A 25,783-nucleotide genomic window follows, 5' to 3' on the forward strand; every position below is an offset into this window, starting at 1 on the left:
GCTACCTCCTTGGCGCGGGTACCCTCTTGTCCCAGTCGCGCGCTCCTTGGTTTCTTTCCGCCCAATATGGCGGCGTGTCTCTGAGAGGAACAACCGAGCGGCGGACACGGACACCCCCCCACCACCCCGACCTCAGCCCGCGTCAGCCCCAGCCTGAGAGCCACACACAGCCGCCGTCATGGTGAGTGAGTGAGTGAGTGAGTGAGGAAGGGGGTCGGTCAGTCAGTCAGTCAGGCCCGCGGCCCAGGCTCAGCTGTGGGAGGAAGCCCGGCCCTGTGGGCTCGAGCTGGGCCCCGAGGGGCAGCGATGATAATAACCGTTATATTACATTCTGTGTGACATAGAACCTCACCCACGTCTTCCAGACGAGTCCAAGCGCTTTTACAGGATTTACCCCGGGAGTGGGGGAGTGGAGGGGGTGTCCATATTTTTGTGAACCAAATCCGGGGGCACGTGTGTGTGTGTGTGTGTGTGTGAAAACAAAATGGAGCTGAAGCTCCCCACAATCCCTGAGGCTGTCAGGTACTGTGCTGGGGAAGCTTGGTGGGCTAATGGAGTCCTGTAGCTCAGTTGTTAGAGCACTCGCTTTGCAAGTGAGAGACCTGAGTTCAATTCCAGGCAGGTCAGGGCGAAACCTTGGGCAAGTTTCCTTACTCCACACAGAGCCTAATAATAATCCCTCCAAAACAAAACAATAATAAATTGGTCATTTTCAATCTACGACTGTTTGTGGGACATTGCTGTGCGCAATTGGCTGCCGCGTTCGCCCACAAATATACAGTCAATTCACTTTACAGTGTGTTCTGTGAAGCGCTTTGGGACGTCCTCCTGACGTGAAAAGCGCTATATCAAATGCAAGGATTATTATTATTATTATTATAATGGCCGTGTTTCTCTGACGAGTGTCTCTGTTTTCGAGTTGAATTGTTCTGGCTCAGTCTGTTGCTGAACTCAACACAAATTATTCTTAAAAAATACTTCACAGTGTGTTCTGTGAAGCGCTTTGGGACGTCCTCCCAACGTGAAAAGCGCTTTATCAAATGCAAGGATTATAATTATTATTATTATTATTAACACAGGGCGAATTTGGCCCCAGGGACACAATACCTCATCTGGGCACTGTCCCCAGAAACCAGACACCCCACTAAAGTGCACTCACTGTGTTTCGTAAACTATTGCGACAGTCGGTCTGTGCACCGCAAGGTCCCACACCCACAAAACGGTGTGGGGGATTGTTGGCCAGGACACTGGTGGAAACTCCCTTCTCTTTCCAATAGTGCCATAGGATCTTTAACATCCACCAGAACAAACAGGTGGTAGGTAGGCTCATTGTGGAGTGAGTGAGGCTCTGTACAAAGCTATATATATATATATACATATCACAAGGTTTTATAAGCCAATCATGCTTATTTCATACTCTTTTAGTCGTTCAACTTCAAATGATCAGCTAATTTCTTTTAAAGAGTTCGTTAGTGAGTAGCCCCAATTTCTCTTTTTGCCTTTTGGTAATTTTGCTCGGTTTTTGAATTCAGTTTTTAACTCTGATCTTTGTTTTTTTTAATTTGACTAAATTTTTGTGTTGAAATAGTCCTTAAACATGGTCCTTGCATTAGCAGCTGCAATGTGAATTAGTGTTGTGCAAATTGGAAACTGGGTGCAAAGTAAGCATTTAGCCTTATGTTATACTTGTATTCAAATTGAAATGTAAATTTCTTTCTCACTTCCATAATCATTCAGGATGGTAACCTGTAGAGGTCTGTATTTCTACAAAAGATCAGTCAATCAGGTCTACGTAGTTCAAAGGAAATGTGTACAAGTAGATAAATAAGTGAGTAATATTCAATATAACTTGCTGTTCCAAATTTGAACTGTTATTACAACTATATTTCCTGCAAAATAAAACCATGAATATTGTAAAACTCAATCTTTAACATAAGAAATGTACTGAAATGCATTTGTGTTTTTTTTACAGCCACAGAACGAATATATTGAGTTACATCGTAAGCGATATGGTTATCGTTTGGACTACCATGAGAAGAAGAGGAAGAAGGAGAGCCGTGAGGCGCATGAACGCTCACATAAGGCCAAGAAAATGATTGGTCTGAAGGCCAAACTCTACCATAAACAGCGTCATGCAGAAAAAATACAGATGAAGAAGACGTGAGTGTTAATCTAAACCATGTACCTTTAGGACATCTTTCTGACTATTTAGGAATCAGAAGAGCAAACCTGCGGAGAAATCCCTGTGCCTGTCTTATACAGGCTGTGCACTAAGTGCCCTCTTTACATATAATGGTGCATGTAGTTGTCTTACCAACAAATCAGTGCCTCACATCAGTATACATGAAAATGGCACTGTTGAATCCAGTTGACAACATTTCTGTGACAAATCAGTTACTGAAAATATGGTAGAAACGTATAACAATACGGTATAAGAAACTTCATTATAACATTGGTATGCTTGTAGCAGAATGGAATGTGGACCCTGACATTTACTTACCAAAAAATCCATAAAGCTCCCCTTTTTAGTGTGCAAAAAACCAGCCAGTGTTTTAAAGGCAGCTGGCTTTCTCTGTATTGACCAACAATCATGTACCTTGTAACACTGTTTGGGATTTTAAGGATCCCTAACTATCATGTTATAATGGGCTCAATTGTATTTGCGTATACCAGCTACTTTTGATCACGTCATATTTTTGGAAATGAGAACTTGTATCATTTTAAAATCTCCCTGTTCTAATATTGTGAGGATTTCCTTTCCTAACTGAAGAGTCTAAATGTTTGAAGATTGCGTGGGCTTCAAATATAAATACAGCAGAGACTTGTTTTCATTAAGCTAAGGTCTGTACTAGAAAATGTATGACAAGAAATTCAGTTGGGCTAACGCTTCATTGTACGTTGTAAGACTGAAGTGTTTATAAAAGTAGCTTGTAGCACCTAATAACTTAGAAATAGATATTAGAAATAATGTGAATCTGCAGCAACCTATTAATCACTGCTTACACTGGCCTTTTGTTGAGGTAGGAATAAGCAACAAATTTATGGCTCAAGGCATGACCGAATTCTGTGTTAGCTTCTTGCTATAGTTAATACAGTCAGACATCATGCTACAGTATGCTCACTCTAAACATCTATAATGCCATGTCCTGCCATAGCACAGTTGGCAGAATTGTTCATAGAGTGAATACAATAATAATAACTTGCACTTATGTAGCGTTCTCCACGCAGAGTAGCATCTCAGAGTGCTTAACAGTGGCATAGTCTGACTCCGAGCCAGCAGGCAGGTGAACATAAGCACAGTCAAAAATGAGGGTTTTCAGGCTGGACTTGAAAAAGAAGAGAGAGGGGGCAAGGCGGAGGGATTGAGGGAGAGTGTTCCATAGTTTCCGGGCATAGTGGCTGAAAGCGCAACCTCTAATGGTGGAATGGAGGCTGGTGCCAGTCAAGCGGGTGGTGGATTGGGGAGTGAGGAGGTCAAGAGAGATAGGGAGGTGCCAGGGAGTGAAGGGATTTGAACACGAGTGTAAGGATCTTGAAATTAATCCATTCAGTAATGGGGAGCCAGTGGAGTCTGGTCAGAACTGGTGAGATGGAGGTACAGAGTTTGGTCTGGGTAAGTACTCAGGCAGCAGAGTGCTGAATAACAAGAAATTACACTTGTATAGCGCCATTCACGTCAGAAAGATGCCCTGGAGGGTCAGGGTTTTTTGGACCCGAGTTGGAGTTTGTTGGATCCAAGCTGGGGTCAGGGGTTGGGGTGGAAGCGTTGCCGAAGTACGGCCGAAGAGGAAGGTTTTTAGACGGGACTTGAAGGAGGCAAGAGAGGGGTGAGTTGGAGGGATTGCAGGATAGAGTTCTGGTGTGTGGGGGCAGAGATGCTGAATGCCCAACCACCAATGGTGGGGCAGGAAGTGTGGGGGACCTGAAGCAGCCCGATGTCAGCCAAACGGAGGGAGTGGACAGCGTTGATATGGGGTTAGGAGGTCGGAGACGTAGTGGGGAGAAAAACCCTGGAAGGCTTTGAAGGTGAGAACGAGGGCTTTCTACTCAATTCTCTGAGGGATGGGGAGCATACAAATAATTCTCTATGGAATACAGATTTTCCATAGAAATTGCTAGCACACATGATTATATGGGGAATACCTGGCAAGACAATTTTTTTTAATTACCTCATCAGTTTAGTTCTGTTACAGTGTGTTATAAATCTCTCAGGTTCTTGAGATCATTAAATAACATGCAGTAGTTGAATATAAAGTCTATATATACGTTTCGCCCACAAAATACAGTCAATCCACTTTGGAATATATCCTGTGAAGCACTTTCAGATATCTCAGCGACATGATAGTGTTATTATCAAATTCAAAGATTAATATAAACCAGCTTTAAAAGCCAGGTGACCCTGGCACAGAAGGCTTGTCAGGAGGCCATAGCTAGCAGTATTAAATTGTATAAAAATGTTTACACCAACTGAGGTGATTAGTTTCAACTTCATTCTTCATTTTAGAAACTTTTTTAAAAATCGCTCAATGAATAGTTGGAATCCATATTTAGGCCACATTTCAATCAGTCACTATGCCCCGAAACTCTGGAACTTTCTCCCTCAATCCCTCCGCCTTGTCGCCTCCCTCCACACTTTAAAAACCTTCTTTTGTGATCGTGCTTACAATCCACTCTCCTCCTGGCTCAGTGTCAGACTCCGCCTTCCTCACTCCCTTCACCTCACCCCCTCTCTTCCTATTTTCAGGTCTCGGCTGAGGACTTTTCTTTTCGACCGCGCCTTTGGTCACCTTCCTCGCCCTCCCCCTGGCTCGGCCCCGGGATCCGTTACTGTGAAGCGCTCTGAGGCGCCGTCCGGTGTGGAGGGCGCTATATAAATCCAAGTTGTTGTTGTTGTAATTACTTTTCACTTCTCTAGGGAAAATGTGTATGTTTGGACACTAGGAACAAGCAGGGCTCGGCTGTGGTAGTCTCAGCAATTGTTAACCTATTTATCCAATGTACAGGCACCAAATTCAGATACTAGAGGTTCACACTCAATTGCAAGGTTTCCTGCATTCAGAAGAAGTAAAGAAAGAACTGGTGAAGGAAAGGGAATACAGAACAATAAATTCTACTTGAAGGATGGTTATGACAAACCGCTTTCAGCAGTAAAATAATGGACCAAATAATAATGGGATTTGAGCTTGGCAGAGGAGAGTCAGACATAGTATTTTGTACATATTGGTTGGTTTCAGAGCAGCATTGATTGAACCCCTTGAGAGCAGGTCGCGTTTTCATTTGCATAGCCATTGCTCGTGTGTGACACAAAGAGTGAGATTAGAGGTGGAGTGGTACATCCTGTGTTGTTGCTGGTAATGATTTTGAGAAAACTGTTGTCATTGTGTAGTGAAAACAGCACTATTGCACAATGCTCAGCTGTTTTCCCTCGCCAGAAGTAAAAACAATGCTTCATTAAGACAGTCTCTTTTTAAGAAAAAAACCTGTGCTTTCAGCAGTAGAATTAAATTCTTTGGCTGAGAGCTTTACTCCCACAATTAAGATTTTCATTCTGTAATAGTAAGTTCACTGGTACTTGGTTTGGGATTTTAATGGCCTTGTGGCTCCATCGCGTAAGAAGGATCTCAAGAACGTATGGTTTGCAAAGGAAGAGCGGCAAATATATTTTTTTAGAAAATTACAAGGAATGCAAAATAATTTCTCATGAATTCTAAGTTTTCATTGCTCATTTGATCCCTGCAGCATCAAGATGCATGAACAGAGAAACACAAAAAAGAAGAATGATGATAACACACCCAAAGGAGCCGTTCCACCATATCTGCTTGACAGAGAGGGCCAATCCCGGGCTAAAGTTCTCTCCAACATGATCAAGCAAAAGAGAAAAGAGAAAGCTGTAAGTCAAGAAATAGAAAGATTCTTGCATAAGTGCTAAAGGTGCCTTTTGAGAGGGTAACTTGTTCCTTTGGAAGGAATACAAACATTAGTAAGTGATGTTGGGTTTATAGTGATGTTCATTAGATAGTTCTTAGAATGTGGAATACTTTGTACAAGTGGCTATTGAGGCTGGGGTCATAACATTTATATGAAAATGGATAGATATTTGAAGAGTGACATAAAATGGTACAGGGAATTGGGCTGAATGGTGTTTGAAAAACAACGCATTACTGTGCTGTTTGCTCATCTGACAAAAATCCAAGAAAAGACACCCAAAAGAAAGCATTTCACCTCGATCCCAATTTTTCTCTGTCTTTATGCGAGACACTGTCATGCTGTGGTGCGATATTGTAGATGAAAAGTTTCCACGACCGCTGATACAGCACCATTGAACAATCTCCCATTTTTTTTCACTCTCTGACATTTCACTTACCTTCTCTACTGGTGTTACAACCTTCTGGGCCTTGTCCAAGTGGCCATTCTTTATATGTGAGCAATGTCAGTGGGCGAGTCAGAATTTGTCCAGAGCTGAAGCCCGCACAAATTGCCCTTTGTGGATCACTGAGAAGTGTAGACATTTTTAATCCTTTTTTTCCTTGCCTCAAGGATTATTACCATTGTTTTAGCTGATATGAGCTAGCTATACACATAGGAGGGATTGAAGCTGAAACCTTCTTGATCTCTGTGGGTGTCGCACTTGTGGTGTACTAATGTAAACCGTGGGGAAGTTTGATTTTCTGTATGAATAACTGGTCAATGTTTTCTTTACTCTCCACGAATAAAGACTGACATTGCCCAATTGTGTGAGTGGAAAGAGGATGTATTCTGTAACATATTACAAATATTTTAAAAAGTGTTGAGGAGGACAGTTTTATTAGGGAAGGGAACACATTGCTCTTTGTGAAAAAGTTTCATAAAATGTAATTGTACTTTTTAAGGTACTTTATAGAGTTGCAGTGCTAATTTGAAATTGTGAATCATTCCTTGGCAGGGTAAATGGGAAGTCCCGCTGCCCAAAGTCCGTGCCCAAGGTGAAACTGAGGTATTGAAAGTTATCCGAACGGGAAAGAGGAGAAAGAAGGCCTGGAAGAGAATGGTCACTAAAGTCTGCTTTGTTGGTGATGGATTCACTCGGAAACCACCCAAATATGAAAGATTCATTAGGCCTATGGTGAGTTACAGACTTTCTTTGAAGAAGGGATTTCATGTTCGCTTTGGTTTGGTACTTTTGAATTTGTACACTGAATTAGATGATTTTGCTAAGTATTGATATGAAGATGCTATTCTAGAAATGGGCAGTAAAACCCTAATTAAATATTATCCAGTCTGTTTCTTAACAGTAATAATATTTGTATTTGCTTTTATTTTGAAACATCTTCCCAGGATTTTCTGTAAATGTTGCAACTGTGTATTTGTAGGTGAACATGGCTTCCAATTCGCACACATCAGCATCTCACAAATGAACATGAAGTGACCAATTTTTTTTTACCTGGGTGATTATTGCCAGGACACTGGGAGAATCTCCCTTTTTGAATGGTACCACACGATCTTTTATGCCACCTCAACAAGCAGACTCAGTTTAATGACAATATAGTGCTTCTCCAGCACTGCGCTGGAGTGTCAGCCAAGACTCTTGAGGCCAAAGTCCTGACATGGGCTTGAACCCACAACCTTCTGATTCAAGAAATCAGAGTGACCGTAACAGGCAGCCAGATCCAGGCTGATATCTCTCACGTGTTTTAGACAAAACTTTTCACGTCTGCTTATGAAGCTACTTGTCCATACATGACAATTATATGTTCCAGTAATCCGTTCACAGAATTGTGTGATTGATGTATGTTATAGTAATCGGCTAATTCACAGTATATTCTCCATCCCAAAGTTACTTGAAATAGCATGTCCAACAACTTGCATTTATATTCATGCGGGGCAGGGTCTCTGAGCACTTAACAGTGGCTGAGCCTGATGAGGGGGAAGTGGGGAGGGTAGAGGACGAGGTCACTCTTACTTCTTGTAATCCAGTAACATTGCTTCACATTAGAGAAACTTTTTTTGTCTCGGTTGGGGCTCCTTTGCTGTAAAACTGGAATGATAAACAGTTGTACTTTGTTTTAGGGTTTACGTTTTAAGAAGGCGCACGTTACCCATCCCGAACTGAAAGCAACATTCTGTTTACCCATCCTTGCCGTAAAGAAGAACCCATCATCGCCTTTATATACAACATTAGGTAAAGTAACTATTAAACAGAGATGCCTAATCAATAAAATTAATTCTTGTGTATAACCAGGCTTTGTGAGAAAGATTGACTGGAAAACAGCCTTTCTGAAAATTCATGCTAATGTTTTACCAGGTAACTGCAACATGTGATGAATTGATTAGGAGATATGTACATTTTTAATTCTGAAGAGGTAGTTTTCTTGAAATCAGACTAATGCTCAGCTAAATTGTTTCTAAAGAGGTATTTATTAATGTTTATAGCCAGAAAGAAGCAGACTATAAAGGTTGAAATCCCTTGCAATTTTTTTAAAATCACAGCCGATTGACAACTGTTATGCTAGAGTAAAGTGACAATTCCCTGCACAGACGTCTTTGCAGATAAATTAATGATGTGGACATCACTTGAAATATAAATCAGCTGCAGTGCTTGCTTTCACTGCTGGTGCAATATGTGCAAAGTTATGTGCATGGTTGTTAGTATTGTGCAGCCTCATTCACGCATCCATAGAAACCTTGCACTACAGCTTTGTATGTAAGCACATCAGTATTTTGGCAGTGTCTTGAAAGCCCCATGTTCAACTTCTACTTGGAAGACCTATGTTAATAGACAGAAGTGGATAAACACCATTCGACTGTGGTTAAATGTTTAGTGGGGAAAAAACAGATTTAAGACGTAAGGATCTATTATTTTAAGGATCCAGTCTCCCTTGTTCAAAGTGCTACTTTTAAATTCTCCATCTGTGAAGCCATTATTTAAATTTATTTAAATCAAACTGAAATTCATTGACAAATGACTGCACATTTGTTCCAGATTTAGGTGGTTTACTTAGTAATGTGTACAGTAAAAGCCTATAGCAAATCGTAAGAAGAAAAAATGTGCATTTTACAGTTGTGACTGAAATTTAGAATTTAATTCAGTTAGGTTAAGGAGGTCCACAAAACGAGATGTCTTATCTGTTTCTACGGTGCAGATCATATCTCTATGACATATCTCTGTTTACATAGAAGCAATTGTGTATGTGTTCAAGGCTGTTTCAGACAGTTGAAGGTCAAAGTCAAGCAAGGAGGGATTTCCCCTTGGTTATTAATCTCCATCTCAGACATTACCTGAGTTTCTCAATGTTTATTTCTCTGCCTATAGGTGTTATTACCAAAGGTTCTGTCATAGAAGTGAACGTAAGTGAGCTTGGCCTAGTCACACAAGGAGGCAAAGTTGTTTGGGGTGAGTAATGTACAACTCATTTTAAACCTTGTACTGTTGTCTCACTTTAATACTGTAGCTGAACTCTGCAAACCCAGTCATGTCTTGGCCGTAAATTAACTTCCAGCAATTAAAGGATTACAATTTCTGTTAAGGTTTCTGCCACTGACGATAATTTTTCCAGATGGTAGCTCATCTTGAAAAGTTTCATTTGTTGATTTAAAATCTCAAATATTGATGAGGCAGAACTAGGGTTTGTAAATGAATGTGTTCCCCGGACAGATTATTGCAATGCTCTCAATTCACATTTCTATTACTGCCTTCAAGGCTCTTCGGTCACAGATTGCTGGCTTCCTGAGGATTGACAAAAGGTCTATAGATACCTAGCATCACTTGTTTCTTGTATTTTGGCCTGCTAAGATCCATTTGAGTCATTCGCTTGGATAGCTAGTCATTTGAAACAGGATTGCTACCCCTATTCTAATTTTTTGCTTTATGTCTGGTCTCAGTATTTTTGCTGTGCTGTATTTAAAATGTTTGGGTATTTTTAAATACCAAAAATACGTTTGTGGATAATCCTATTTTAATTCTTTCTCTCTTTGCCCGTCCCTTAAAGAAATATTGAATGAAAGAACGGTCTGGTGTTAATGACCTTTGAACATCACCTTCACCTCTCAATACTGGGATTCAGGAGGTGGTGGGGTGGGAGGTTGTCAGCACTATGCTTGTGCTAAACTGCTACCCACCAGGTCACCTTTCTCAGCTGTGTAAATACTGTCAGCTGTTTTGCTGAAGAGACAAGAACATTTGTTCTCTAGAAGAGTAAATTGTTATTTTTCACACTACATTTACAGTGTCCTCTGTTGACATTAAAATAATCAATCATTTGTTCACTGACTGGGAAGGTCAGTTGACGATCTTAGTTTGAACGTGATATGGTAAATCGTGTGCTTCCATCATTTTAATCTGATGCGTATTAAAGAATCAGAAATATCCTCCATTTCTGAATATGGGCACAAGTCTCCATAGACATAGACTGAGCTTCAGTTGTATGAATACTAGAGACCGTTACAGGGACCTGATCCCTCTTAATTGTACTCCAGACATCCCACTGGAGGTTGGTGTGTATTCATGGATAAATTTGTTTATTCATCAGATTATTGCTTGTCTCTCGGCTAGCACCAACCTGAACAAATCACACACTCCTTATTTTAAAATAAGAATTCCTTCAGATGTAAATTGCTTCCTGGAGTACTGTGTTTTTTTTGCTAATCTTTTGCTTTTTGCTAAACTCATTTCTTGCTATTCCAGCTGTACAAGTAGAAACGTGCTTCCTGGTAATGCAATACGTTTGAGTCCGACTTGATGAAAACATAAATATTGCCCTCATCACAGAAGTGGAGTGTCGTGCTTCCAAGTGTAACCTCCACTGTACTAACTTAAACCATTCCCTAGTGCTGTTGCACTTTTTCCTTGTGTGGTTCCTGTTTAGTTGTAGTTCCATTCAAAACGTTGGAAAATGTTTTAGCCTATAGAGACTGGGAATATGCTCTTCCTGCTGGTTTATATTTGTTCAAAATCAACTGAAATTTAATGGCTTCAATGTTCAACAGTCTACAAACACTTCAGGGAACTGATTAGCTTTCTGCTAAACATCATGTATTGAATCTGCCAAAAATAATATTGTAAGTTATATTAATAGCATAACACTTGGCTGTTTTTGTGTAAAGTGCTGTTGTGAAACTAGAGTGTCCAAGAACCAAACTGATGTTTCCTCTTCTTCCTCAGGTAAATTTGCTCAAGTGACCAATAACCCTGAAAACGACGGCTGCATTAATGCAGTTCTGCTTGTTTAAAATCATCAGGACACAGAACTGTACCATGAACAATAAACAGACTGGATTTTTAATTTGTAATGTTATTCTCCAGGGATGGATTTTGAAAGCTGAATTTTGACCTTATGCAAGATGCCAACCTTCCTGTGGAAGAGTAATGACTGGACCATAAGAAATACTTAATAGTATTTGTGCTATAATGGGTGTGGGTCCAGGAATTTACAGCATTTTGTATAGCCTTAATGTATTCGTTTAATTTCTTTATCAAATAACATCATGCTGAAGGCCGAGACAATAAACTGAACCAGTTTTCAGATTATTCTGACTTGTTTTTAGTGTGTCAGACGTATAGCTTGTAATAAGCAAACAACTGGCACAGCCTCAATATAGCTTTTTGTATTGCCAAATTTGTGATTTGGGACAGCACTCCTGACTTAAGTGAAGGTGGATAGCGGTGAAATCTGAAGCCTATACTTCTCCAACTCCACCTTTCTGCCTGTACCCACAACTCCAAGACCACTGTTGTCAGAAAGGCAATCTGCTGAACAAGTCCTGGATAAGCCTCAACTTTCTCTGACTCAGTGTAAACAAAACTCAGGTTATTTTGCTCAATTCCTATAAGCGCTTCTTCAAGTCTAACTGGATCCACTAAAGCCCATAGAGCCTGAGAAACCTCAGCCTTCTTTCAAATCTACTCTTGTCTTTTTTCTGGCCTCTGACCAAGTCTGCTTTCCTTTATCTGCCTGTGCCAGTTTCACCCCCAATACAAAAGCTGTAGATCATCCAGAACTCTAGCCATATTTCTTTCCTGCACCAGACTGTAAGCCCTTCCTTGTCAGCTGGCTCCATAGCCCCACTGGATCAACTTCAGGATCCTATTCCTTGCCCAACTACCCCATGACTTTGCCCCACAATAGTGCAATATTCTACCTCCACTCCTCAGTCACTGTCTACCATTTCTGTGCTGCTTTATGCCCTCTTCCCCATCATCACAAGCTTTCGTGCACTTTGAAACTTCTAAAATCACACTGCCTTGTTCCCTTCCCTCTGCCTTCAAAATCCATCTAAGCTGTGCCCATAACCATTCCCTCATCTTATTCCTACTTGGGCTTCCACTTGTAAAATGTGTTAAGTTCTCCAGCTTGAAAGGCAAATTGTTATTACTGATTCACACATAAGTAAGCAATTCATAAGTAAGTATTCTCACAAAGTAAGCAATTATTGTAATTAGATTTGATGCTTTTGAAACTAATGATGTAACTCAGGGGCTTTAGTCCTTAATTATTTACACAAACAACATAATGTAAACATTATTTACACAAGCAATATCAGATCACATTTTAAACTGAAAAAGCACTTGTTGCCATGTGCTAGAACTGCAGCACAGGACGAGTTGAGCAAATGCATTCGTTGATGGTTGATAGAAACACAGAGATGGAAGTACATTTTTTTCCTCGCTTCCTCACTGGGACTTGCAAGCTTCTATAGAAGGAATAAATGTTCATTGAATATCACCTGTTCCAAGTAATGGCTAATGCTGCCTTGTAACACAACATTGAAGGGACAGGGTTCCAGAGGATAACAATGTCAATAATTCAAATGGAAGAAAGCACCGGATGAAACGATCATGAATGCTTCCTGGACTTTACGAACTGAAGTAGGTCAAATATGATGTTAAAAATAAGTGGAGAAAAAAAATTGTGCAAAACTCTAAGCTCATGTGTGATGTAAACACACATTCAATATCCAACCTTTCATACATCTACCTTTGCATATATTGTCTTTTACTCTTCACCTTTCTTAAAAGGACAAATGCCTTGTAAGTGTGCAATATCTGTCTGCCATATCCTTTTGCTTGGGTACGTGATCTACTAGTGTGTATCACTACAATGCACTTAGTAAAATATTTGCACCATGCTCTCACTTTAGCAAAATATTCAATGCTAAGAGGCAAAATACCACTTCTATATCTTGTGGTCAGGCTTATATACAATTCACTGAAGATCAGAAAATCATGACAATATGGCCATTTTTATTTTGATGATTATAAACAATACAGCAGAAAAGCACCATTACTTCAGACTTGGGATAGATTTGGTGAATGTTTTAAAAGTCTCGGTAAAAATTTGGAGCTGGGTGTATAAAAAGGACTGCAACAAATGTGGTAATTACCATTACAGCTGAGAATTAGTTCACTGATTTTAAAAAAAATGCTTTTTGTAAGAGTCTGTACTAATAGCCTGGTCAGACAAGCTGACTAAGGTCATAACCTGGACCAATGGAAAAGTGCGGCCGCAATTTTTCCACAGAATCTGCTATAAACCGGGCTTCTGCCAGTTTATCCAATGCAACTGTGGGCTGAGAAGCTCCAGACACACGTGCAGGGTATGGCACGAGCAGGAAATGGGCTTCACTCCACTCGAAAGCTCCACTGTTGAGTGCGTCTCCTCTGTGTGTGTGTCTGTCTCTCCTTTGTATGGGACGTCCTCCCGACATGAAAGGTACTATACAAATGTGATCTTGTTGTTGTATGTATGTATGTATGTATGCGTTTGTAGATGTGTCTGTGTGCGTCTCTTCTATGTGTGTGTGTGTGTTTGAGTGTCTATGAAGGTAGATCTCTCCGAGTGTGTATCTCTCTGAGAATATGCATCTCTCTGTGCCTGAGTGTGTGTGTCTCTCTGTGTCTGTGTTCGTGTGTCTCTCTGTGTCTGTGTTTGTGTGTCTCTCTGTGTCTGTGTTCATGTTCCTTTCTCTGGGTCACTGCCTGTGTGTGGTGCTGGGCCCCCAGAAGCAGGAGATGGTGAACTCCTGTAGCCCCACAGTCAAGACATTGGTCCTGATTGTGGTTTTTGGTGGATCTCCAGGTGGTGTCCCATGCCGCCCCACCCAGTTTTTGTTATAGAAGAAATTAATAACAATGTGTTATTTTCTCATTTTTAGTTTTATCAATGAAGTGAAAAAATGAAGGTTGGCAGTAAAATGTACCTTAATAGCACCAATCAACTCCCTGCAATTTTCCACAAAAATTGTCAAATTTCCCTGTACTTTTTGGCAAATATTTCTGCACTTTTCTATTTGCCCAGGTCATAACAACCAGCCCTGCTTTCCTAGTGGATGGAAAGCCTAATATTGCATCCTGGGAATTGTTTGTGAAAAGATCACACAAATTAGTCCCCAGAAACACGTTAGTTATTCTTACAGCATAGTCACTGTTAAGTAACAAAGACTGACAATATCATTGTACTTGCACAATTAAATATAGCACACATATTGGGAGTAAAACTATTTTTCTGAGAAGCCAAGGAAACCAATTTGCTTACCCATTATGAAGTGGCAAACAATATGGCATTCAGCTGCAAGGCATCCATAATGCAAGCAATATTATTCAATCAGACTATATTTTATGGGTCTTATCAGTTCCCTTTGTCAGACTTACTACTGCTAACTAGTGCTGCATATTAAATACCATTCGTGTTGGTGCAGTGGCACAGAGTGCTGGGATGGGGATTTGAACCCTGGCTTCCTATATACTGAGTCCCCACAACAACAAATTACATTTGTATAGCGCCTTTCACGTCAGGAGGACATCCCAAGGCGCTGGCAGCAAAGATTCCCGATGAATGCTTGTCTACCATCTTCCAGCGAATGTCAAGGCAGCATTCATGGAGCCCCAGAGCTGGCTGCACAACTGTCCCTTCAGTTGGTCCTTTTTGCTGCAGGAAAAGGAACATCTAGGGGGAATCCCCTCACCCACAGCCATCAGTCTTGTGATACACTTTGTTAGTATGCTCTATTACAGCAAGATCTCTTACACTGGAGATACCTTACGCTGTTACATCCTAGTTAGGTCCCCTTAGAGCAGATGCTTCCCCTGAGGCAGCATAAATCTGTCATTCCACTACCGACTGGAAATGAGATGACAGAGGATTTAGTAGCAGGGATATATGTAACAGGTAGCAGGGATATATAAAAAGCTTTTTTTGGGGTGGGGTGTGGTGACGAAATAAAACTCAAATAGTCTAAAACCAATTGGAAATTATAAACTCAAGAAGCAGAAAGAATACAAATTTTGCACATTGTAACCACAAACAAAACATCAACACAAGTTATAATTCCCTGCACCTTTAAAGCAGAGATTGATCTTATGACTGCCTTTCCACAGCCACAAACTTCTCACCTCAGAAACTTAGAAAATGCTTTATAAGATTTTCATCGAACTTGATAAATGATTTCCTTTCAGCGTTTTCTTTTGACCGCACGGGGGTGATAGACCTACAAGGAGACAAAATGAGGAGCTATAATTATATTGAAAAAAGCAAGCTGGGAACGGTCTGTAGCACTTTCTCAATTGCCCTTAGCAAACAAAAAAAATGTCCCTTTCTTAGATTTTAATCTGTATTGGCTGAACCATAGTTTACAAGACATCTTTAACTTGTGTAGGGTAGTTTGCCAGCAATTATTTGTGTGGGGTGGAATCTATGCTTCCATTTTTTATTGGGGAAAGAAAAAAGAAATGAATAGAGTTCTGGGAGTCGCTCTTAGCTGTGTTCAGTGTAAGGTGATTAGAGAACTGCATCAACAAATGCTCTCTCAATGGCTTAGGGGTAAAGGCACAGACCAGGGCAGGACCAGACCTTAGAAACCTGAAATGGAGTTTCAAATCTTGGCCTGTGCTATTCAGTGTGGGGCAAAGTTTCTGCTCCTGATCGCTATGCAGAGATCCATGGAAACGGGTGATGGTGAAGATGGGACCAAGCTTGGCTCTGATATTCTTGCAGTCAAATAGCCTGTCAACATTATGGCCGAGTCTTGGGCATTAATAATGGATGTTTGAGTGAAGCAGAGATAAAACGTCTTCAGTGATGAGAGAGAAAGTTTGTGGCTAAATAACACAATAGATAGCACTCGTGTTGTACACTGATTTTACTGTAATGCCATCAGGCTAAAGAAAAGAGCTTGTTTGGGAATAAAATAGTTCAACTATTTCTGCTATTTTAGGTTCTGGTATCCAATAGTTGTCAATTCACATTAATCATTTCAAAATTCATGCAGTTCAAAAGTCAGTTTATCCACAAGAACTACCTACACAGTCACTACACTTAATTACCTGTAATTGACATTAAAACATGACAAGATCTATACCTTGGCAAGGATTATTTTATATTACTGCACTGAATATACCCGACAGACTTATCCTCTAAAACCACCCAATTAATTGGAGTGTTTTCATTGCCGCATTACAACTCAGACTTGAAGTGATCCAAGAATGATTTTGGAAAACAACTTGCTTCATTCATAATTAAAGTTTCATTTTTTAAAAAAAAACTTATCTCTTGCAGGTTGAATTAATCCTGTCTACCATTGTTATTTATCCTGCAGTAATTCTAAATTAGTACGGCAGTCCAGATACAAATTAAAAAGGAGTTGGTTTATGGTAATGATTGACAGTTCTGCAGTCGGGCCACAGCAAACATCAGTCTCAGCACCAAATGAATTTAAGAATGTGGCAGACATGATCGGTTGTAGTCGGCAGCTCCAGACATTGTGAAACCAAATCACCAACAGCAAGGATTTATTGTTTGATTTCCAGTACTGAACTATAGGTCGGATTTGACTAGGATTTTTTTGTGTGCTGAAACATTTTAAGAGTTAGAAGCTGTGAAACATTTTAAGAGTTAAAAGCTACAAAGCTTTTACAGAGTTAATCTTGATACCAATGAGAAGATACAAATAGTGCGACTCAGTCAGTATCATTCTCACCTCTGAGTCCCATATCAGTACTTGACCTCATCATTTAGTCTGACATCAAATGCAGAGGGGTGTGGGTGGAGATGATCATTTGGTCATTAATTTTGTGGCATGGATTAATTGCCATGTTTGGTCACATAAGTCACATAAGTCATCGCACTTCAAAGGAACTCATCTTGTACTTTCCTCCTCTACTCTCTACTCTCAACTCCACGAGCACCGATGTCCTGACAGTCTGCCTGTCCGACATCGAGTCCTGGACGAGAGACAACTTTCTTCAGCTCAACGTGCGAAAAACCGAGGCCCTCCTGATTGGCTCACGTCAGCGCCTCCGCACCTCAGGCGCCGACACCATCAGCATCCAAGGCTGCACTCTCCACCTCTCAAAGCCAGTCAGGAACCTCGGCGTTTTGTTCGACCCTGAGCTGTCCTTTCTCCCTTACATCCGCACCACAACTGGCACCGCCTTCCATCACCTCCGGAACATCGCCAGACTACGGCACTACCTCACCCCTCACGCTGCTGAAACCCTGGTCCACTCCTTTATCACCTCAAGGCTGGACTATGGGAACTCTCTCCTCGCCGGCCTTCCCGCCACCTCCCTCCACAAGCTGCAGGTCATCCAGAACTCTGCAGCTCGTGTACTGTCCCGCACCAGGCTTCGGACCACATCACTCCCACCCTCGCTCTCCTCCACTGGCTCCCCATCCCCCAGAGGATTGATTTCAAGATCCTCATCCTCACCTACAAGGTCATTCACGGCCTTGCTCCCTCCTACCTCTCCGACCTACTATCCCCCTACCTACCTGCCCGTACCCTCCGTTCCTCTGGCTCCGGTCTGCTCCACATCCCCCGCCCCAATCGCCCTACCATCGGTGGTCGGGCCTTCAGCCTCTCAGCCCCGAGGCTCTGGAACTCTATCCCCCAGTGCCTTCGCCGCCTCCTCCCTTTCCTCCTTCAAGGCCGGTCTCAAGACCTTTCTCTTTGACCGTGCCTTCAGCTCCCCTCTCGACTCTCTTCCCCCTCCTCGCTCCCTCCCATCCCACCCCTCACCCTGACCATTTCCCCCCTCCTCGCTCCCTCCCCTCACCCTGACCATTTCCCCCCTCCTCGCTCCCTCCCTTCCCTCCCCTCACCCTGACCATTTCCCCCCTGCTCGGGTCATGACCCAACTGTGCAGCGCCTTGGGACGTCCTCCTGACGTGAAAGGCGCTTTATAAATGGAATCTTGTTGTTGTTGTTGTAAAATTAACTCTACTGGAATTTAATGTGGCATCTTTGTACACTGAACTGCAGTTAATTTTACAAATACTACATATGAAAATTATTGTATATTTATTCCATAAAGGATGGAGACTTCATAATGAAGGAGTTACAAAATATTTATATATACGCACACCACCTATTAGGAAAATTAGAGCATAACTGCTCTGTGTCCAGACAATAGGCTGAATGGCCTTCTTCTGTGCTGTAGATTTTTATATTTCTAACTCCCCCATGACCCATGGGTACCCAGTTTAACAGAAAGTTATAGAGACCATTAGGTTTCAAGTTTGATTCTAAATCTGGGCCGACTGAGTGGATTATCAACCAAAGCGAAGGTTGCTGTGTTACAAATTTGCATTAGTATCTCTGGTCTAAGGAGGGTGGAAAACAAATTCAGCCAGGTTTTCCACTGGTTACTGGTTGTCGAGGTGCAGGCAGGAAGAATAGCCACCCTCCCAGATGTCTCAGACCTGTGGCCTAAGCCTTTCGGGAGAGGGGACAAAGCAGAAGGCTGTTGTTTCCCAGCCCTCCAATAGCAGTGACCACGGGCACTTCATCTTATCGTGCCAGCACTACAATAAGCTCCAATGACCTTTCAAGCCTCCCCGCCACAGTGAGCACCACCAGTAACCACCGCAACCAAGTGTGGTTACAGGTATGAAACGCTTTCCACAATAAAATTTTGCATCCTTGACATTAAAAGCGATCTTTAGGTTGCCTCGTCCTCTTTCCCATTTTCTTGCAAACTCCTTGCGACTTCTTGTGTTCTTTTTCTACAGCTTTATTCTAGTCTGAATAATTGAGACCCATGCTTTACTCAACGACAGGGTCTGATTTACTGTACTGTTTCTCGTGACCTATCGGTACTGTTATTGAAGCACTATCACTTGCAACTCCAGTTGATGTGAGCAGAGAGGTTGCATTTATACCATCCTGTCTCACCAAACTACTGTATTTTAAATTGCTTCAGGGAATTCCATGCACAAACTTGATATATTTTTAAAGTGCACATTCTCACAAAAAAACATTTTAAGGGTTCCCAAGGCAAATTTTGAAGAAAAGTACTTTTTAATTACAAACATAGGTTTACAGGAGACCATTTTAGTCATCACCATGACAGGCAGGGAAAGGATTCACATCATTTACAGCGCTGTGAATTCCTTTCAAAACTATCTTAAGTAGAAATTAAAAATACAGCTAGAAATTCTTATCTGCGTTGTCCTAATTCAACATGAAGAGAATATAATGGGCCTGAACCCTTTTACGGTCATCAGCAGAAAACAACGATCTGAAAGTTCAATATGCTGTTCTAGTACTGCCACATCAATATGAGGCAATTGCCTGCATCATACGGACACTTTAAAGTGGAAACATGATTTTTCATCAATCCTAGTTTCTTATCCTAACAGACTGGGGTGACTGGTGTGGAGACTGAATGGTTTGTGTTCTACCCAACAAGTTGTTTTATTGTACTGTTAGATCCCAACATTAGCTGGAATACTTTTGGTTAGTAAAAACAAAGTTACATTCATCGCAATGCAACAATGAAGCTGAGGAAATCCCATTTGCAAACAGGCTTTAAGAAGCAATATTTTTTCTTTTTTTCATTTATTTTTCCAAAGCTAGACAATTATCTAGGAATTAACCCAATATTCAACAAAATCCCTGTCAAATGAACTGCACTGTAACCTAAATAAGAAATTAAATTTAATGTAATAATTTAAATAGAAATGGTGTGGTGTCAGTACTGACTTGCTGTCAGTAATTCCCCGTGTGTGTATTTTTGGGGTGTTGGCACAACGTGACAAAGTTCCAAGCCTACAAAATACAGTCCCTGTACTTTCAATAAATCCTATGAAGCACTTTAAGACGACCTCCTGACATGAAAGCCTCTATATCAAATGCAAGGATTATAATTATTAATTATTATTGTACGACCCTCACACTTAATGTTGGATTTCCTTCCCCTTCTAATCCCTTGCATTATGCAACACTGGTTTTGAAAATAAAATTGACGTTTTTTAAATATCTGTCATAATAATGAAAAAATCCAACAGGTATATTATGCTGCACATGTAAATGGTTTGATTTGTGAGATTCAATGCAGCAAAAAGTTAATTTTGATTACGAAGTGACAGATAAGACAATTTGATAAATTTACATAACTCAAGCCCATATTATAGGTCTCGATAGTATCTTTAGTCAATAAATCAGCACAATTTGACTACATCCAGCAAGAAAAAAAACAAGACACTTTAATCACAACACATATTCACTGTAAAAACTAGATCATACAAAAAACCTAACATTCTAGTGTACCAATATAAATTAGTAAATACACCAAGGTTATCTACTGAAATAGCACAATGTATTAAAATATTTCAACATTCCCTCCCCAGATGCCATGTTAAAATGAGTTACAACAGATCTATTGCTGAGAGGAGTAGGCACACGGAACAGATTTGGTTTGTATTTTCTGACTAAATAAAAAGCAGATATTCGAAACAGTTAGTGACGGACCACACCAGCCATAAAACCACAGCAGTGGAAATGAATAGGTGCGTTTTCATTAACGATCCTTACAATTAGCTGCATAGAACAGTAACATAGGGAAATGATCATCAGCTGAGATCAAGAGTATGTTTATATTCAACCAATCTGCTTTTTACTTTAAATTCCTAGACCGTGTCTCTCTCCGCTGACCAAATTCCACATGAAAGAAGTTTGTTAAAACAATACTATTGGTTACATTAGAACTGGATTTAAAAAGTAAGTTGCAGTTCACTTTCATTATTCTGTGGATGTCGTCGGGGGGTGTGGGGGCAGATCTTACTTGATTCGATTTCAAAGGCTTTGGCAAGCTTTGCATTTTCAGAATTTTTAAAACAAAGTTTGAGGGAGAAACGGAATTCCCCAGAATTGATGTCCATCAGTAGCAAACAGTATCCGAGATCATATGAATTTGTTGGATCAAAAAATCTGTTTGAGATAGTTTTTATGATGACAATAATCAAATCCCTTTCCTGCCCTCTCCACTCTATTCCTACGTTAGAACACAGACAAATAATAAATCTACACTAAGATTAAACAGTCAGCACCTAACAATAAACAGTCCTCCACAACTGGAAACGCCAGAATATCTGTGTGCTGAGAGCTCCTACCTTAAGTTTACAGCATATGTATACAAGTACTTACAGGGCTCAGTTTAAACCTATTCAGTTTGATGCATTAAACAGGCTTTTCTACACAAAGGATCTCCATTGCATGCAACAGAGTAAAGCATTGGAGTATAATTGAAAATTTGTAGTGTGTGTGGGGATAGGGAAGAGGAAAGAGAGAGAAAGTAGAGGGAGGGAAACACCACTAAGAGCCAAGACTTCAGCAAGTTAGTTACAATATAAAAACATTACAGCTAATAGAAAGTATTTTTTTAAAAAATTAAAAACATTTTAAAAAACACAGACAACTTGGTTGCTACTAAATTTGCTTTTATAGATCACTCTCCTGTAATACATTACCAAACTAAACAGTGGCAGGATCAGGTTGAACTCTGTAACATTAGCATTTGAGAATTAATAAAGTCAGAGATGGAAACAAAACCCACCCAAAACAGATTTGCCTCACAGATGAGGATTTTCCCCCACTTTTCACAGCCTCTGGAAGAGGATGCAAGAGACAACAAAATTCTGCATTGGAAATGGATCTTCATTTTTAAAGATTTGCGTTTGATTAATGCTAGCGTCTGTTAATGGAGTACAGGAAAATGAGGCTTGTATTATCAAGCTGTCACAGAATACTGCACTGGATCCACAGCACTTCACTTAACCGGTGGCCCAAATACTGGCTAAGGATCAATTTTTTTGGAAAACTCTTGAAATTCTGTTCTATTAAGAGTTTCGGTAACAGTAGGTTATAATGAGTTACACACATTAGGCGTAACTTGGACTTAAGCTGCTACCTTGCTCCGTTTCTTAGGAGGTCCTTTGTTTGCCTTCCCCTTTCTCCGCAAGTTTCTCCTGTCCACCACTGGCACCTCCATCTCAGTCTCCTCTGAACTGCTCTCAGCGGTCTTCTCAACTACAGCTGGCGACGGCTGGCTCTTCAGGTCATCAGACTCCTTTGGTTCATCTGACGGGGTCTGCTTCTGTGAAACGTCATCGAGTTCAACCAAGATTAGGGGACCTCGACTAAGGTCCATTGGGGCATTGGACTCCCCTTGCTCACTTTCATGTGCTGCTGAATCAGTTTTTGGATGATCAACAGAAATGCCCTCATTCTCCAAAGAACAATGCTGAGATACTTCCTCATCAACTGAAATGTGGCCATTATCAGATGGCTCCTCCTTAGCTGGCTCAGGGATTTCCTTAGTGCTTTCAGCTGAATGATCTTCCTTTGGGGCAGATGCATGATGATTGGAAGAGCTGCTGTTATCTTCTACCACGGTCACTGGGTCAGCCTCTGCCGCTTGGTCCTGTGCAGTAACATCTTGAGCACCTTCAACATCCTGCATAGAAACAATCTGATTAATATCTGGCTCCAATTAAGAGATATGTATTCATCAAAGTGATCCAAATATGATTAGATTAACACTGATACTTAATGGTGGACAATCTGTCCAAACAAAATCTTTGTAGAGTTGTATCCAACTAGCTACAGATGGATATAAATACTGCATCAACTAATAACTGAGGTTCATTCACTAAGAAGAATTTTAAAACCAACATAGGACCCATTCTGTCAATGGGAAACCTCAGAAGGTTTAAAGAAACCAACTCATAAAGGGACCTTTTTGTACAAAAGTGTTGCACATAAACATACAAAGTCACTACACTTTACAATAATTCCTGCAAAGAGCTTTGATATGTTTTGAGGACATAAGGCGTTTTATCAAATGCAAGGATTTTTATAAAGCTAAGCATGTTACAAGCACAGATATAGGGTGGCTGTTGTTTACGTGTTGTGTTATTTAACTGTGGACATTATACCAACAACAATTTACATTGATATAGTGCCTTTTACATTGGAAGAACGTCTCAAAAGAACTTCACTCAACTGACTGGGAACTGGGGGGAGGGCAGGAGAGAAAGACGCAGCCCAAAAGCCCAAAGTGCAGTTAAAGAGATGGTTCTTCAGGTGGATCGAAGGCAGGGAGGGAGAGGTCAAGGCAGTGGAATTCCAGGATGGAGTTCCAGAGAGCAGAGTGGAATGACTGAAAGCCCTTCCACCAAGAGAGTTTGACGAGCAGATATACCTGGGATAGTAGCTCACATAGTTGGGTTGAGGACCTGGAGGCATTTGAAAGCTAGGCCAAATATTTTGAATTTGATGAGGAGGGAATCAGTGGAGCTGGGAGAAGATGATCTCCTGGAACCTGGCTTGAAGCTTGTGGAGGAATGAGTTAGGGAGATTTCGACCACAAAATATCTAGTCAATTCACTTTACAGTGTAACTTGTGAAGCACATTGAGATGTCTCAACAACATGATAACAGTGGCAGAGTCAGGCTCTGCCACAGTTAAGCGCTCTAAGTCGCTACCCTGCATGGAGGGTGCTATATAAGTTCACGTTGCTGTTGTTAAGGTGCTATATCAAATGCAAGGATTATTATATCACATGAATAGCAATTAACATAGAATATCATCTAGTTTTGCCAAGGTTTTTCCCCAACCCATTCTAATTTCATATTTTAATATTTGTTTTTGTTTTGATTCATTATTTAAAGTGCCACCTGCAGGGAAATAACAATTAACAATGTAAATAAATGTCATCCAGGTTTAAATCCCCTCCTCACTCATTAATGTAATCCTAGTTTAAACCCCTCCTCACCCATTAATGTTATCCTGTTTTAAATCCTCTCCCCAGCCACCAGTGTTATCCTGCATTAAATTCTCTTCTCATCCAAATAATTTGACTATTTGTTGTTTGTAGAATGCTGGGTGCAAATTAATGATAAATAATAAATGATAATCCCAACATTTGATATATCACATCACCAAAACATCTTAATGCTATTCACAGAATTTTACCATCAAGTGTAGTGATTGTATTCTGTAGGTCAACTTAGCAATTTATGCACAGCAGTGTCCCAAATACAATGTCCGACAAACACAGATTAATTACCAGGTTTACCTACGTAACAACATTCACTTAATTTCTAATTAATCTTGTTCTTTAAAGCGCTTCGAGACATTACTTATACATGAAAGACACTACAAACTTGTAAATTGTAAGGAGCTAAGAAAATCTACTGAGTTCAGTTACAATTAAATACTATAATAAAAACTTAAAATGCAAATTAATGTTGCAACTTCCTTAAGCGCTCTGAGATGCTAGAGATCATTATATAAGTGCAAGTTGTTGTTGTTGTTCATTTAAATAAATAACCTAAGATACACCGTGGATTTTTATTGGTGAAGTAAGATACATGATCAAAACTTCATGCTCCATACATTGGCCAATACAGCACATCTATACGTGAAGGGACATGCGTTTTTTCTCACTAACACTGCTCCCGTCAAGAATGCCTTCTTCCACACAACTTACAGAGCAGCTGAAGCATCAGAGTGAAGCTGTTCACAGTTATACTCATTCATTCCATAGACTGGAAATACTTTGTGAATGTCAATGTGAAGGGAGATGGGATTGGGAGGACAGGAATGAAAAAAAATATGGAAACAATACCTCTTCCATCTCATTGACTTCATTTTGATCTTGAAGTTCCTGTGTAGCTCCTGGATCTTCAGGTTCATCATCTAGCTGCTCAGAAGGACCTCCATTGGCAGCTTCCTCCTCAGGTCTTATTGATTCCTCAGTAATCTCATCATCTTCATCATCTTTAGTCACATCTTCGGCAATCTCCTGCTCAGGTTTTTCTGCATCCTCAGCAACCTCCTCCTCTTCCTCCTCCTCCTCATCCTCTTCCTCCTCCTCCTCCTCATCATCTCTCACTGACTCTTCAGCAATCTCCTCTTCAGGCTTCACTGTATCCTTAGGAATCTCCTCTTCGGTTTTTGTTGATTCCTGAGTAGCTTCATCAGTCACCTCACCGTTCACTGTTTCTGGCTGTGGTTCAGGTTCTGGCTCCAATAAAAAGTCCTTATCCTAGATTAAAAGAAAATGACAATGTTTATGTCAATCCATGCATTTTTAAATAGGTTTTCCTAATGTATAATGTAGTGATCAAGGAGTCCTTGGTTTTACAGAATACTCTGGTCTGACTTGTCAGGGAATGGGATTGAGATCTCTTACTGGGAAGACAATCACAGAGCTCACAAGGAATTCCATCAAGAACAGCAGCAACAACAACTTGTCACTGATTGTGGAACTAGAACTCAACTTTTCTTAGCTGTTGAGATGTAAATATCTAAATGTCAGAATTATAATATCAAAATTAAAACTGCAGTTAGGTTAGTAGTGAATCAGATCTTCACCTAGGATATGCATACAATAATAATCCTTGCATTTGGTGTACCACCTTTCACGTCAGGAGGACATCCCAATGTGCTTCACAGGATAAATATTGTAAAGTGGAATGACTGTGTTTTTGTGGGCAAATATGTATACACCAGTTGCTGAACACACCT

The 25,783-nt window shown here is 40.6% G+C and overlaps 2 protein-coding genes and 1 non-coding gene across 7 annotated transcripts in view; 2 read left to right on the forward strand and 1 right to left on the reverse strand.

The window, feature by feature from the left end:
• The first annotated feature begins 53 nt into the window (after positions 1 to 53).
• nsa2 (NSA2 ribosome biogenesis homolog (S. cerevisiae)) lies at positions 54 to 11,502 on the forward strand. The gene is given in 7 exon segments (NM_001292810.1): positions 54 to 181; positions 1,973 to 2,160; positions 5,740 to 5,890; positions 6,923 to 7,102; positions 8,047 to 8,158; positions 9,290 to 9,370; positions 11,138 to 11,502. Coding segments are annotated over 7 exon segments (783 nt in total). The 5' UTR covers positions 54 to 178; the 3' UTR covers positions 11,206 to 11,502.
• Positions 3,052 to 3,192, forward strand: LOC121850789. The gene has a single exon (XR_006085762.1). It is a non-coding gene; the product is annotated as a small nucleolar RNA SNORA15 (small nucleolar RNA).
• Positions 11,503 to 14,163: 2,661 nt separating the features above from the next.
• Positions 14,164 to 25,783, reverse strand: part of fam169ab (family with sequence similarity 169 member Ab) — a 56,743-nt gene continuing 45,123 nt past the window's right edge. For 4 of the 5 annotated variants that reach the window (XM_007905340.2, XM_042334722.1, XM_042334730.1 and 1 more), the window contains 3 exons: positions 24,882 to 25,301; positions 22,160 to 22,705; positions 14,164 to 15,459 (listed from right to left, as the gene is read on the reverse strand). In XM_007905340.2, the coding sequence (XP_007903531.2) occupies positions 15,424 to 15,459; positions 22,160 to 22,705; positions 24,882 to 25,301 (1,002 nt within the window). In that variant the 3' untranslated portion in view covers positions 14,164 to 15,423. Of the gene's footprint in view, positions 15,460 to 19,250; positions 22,706 to 24,881; positions 25,302 to 25,783 lie in introns of those variants that run through there. The other variant, XM_042334737.1, reaches the window with a different exon arrangement.

This window comes from Callorhinchus milii, unplaced genomic scaffold (genome assembly GCF_018977255.1).
Source record: "Callorhinchus milii isolate IMCB2004 unplaced genomic scaffold, IMCB_Cmil_1.0 Scaffold1, whole genome shotgun sequence".
Classification (NCBI taxonomy): Eukaryota; Metazoa; Chordata; class Chondrichthyes; order Chimaeriformes; family Callorhinchidae; genus Callorhinchus; species Callorhinchus milii.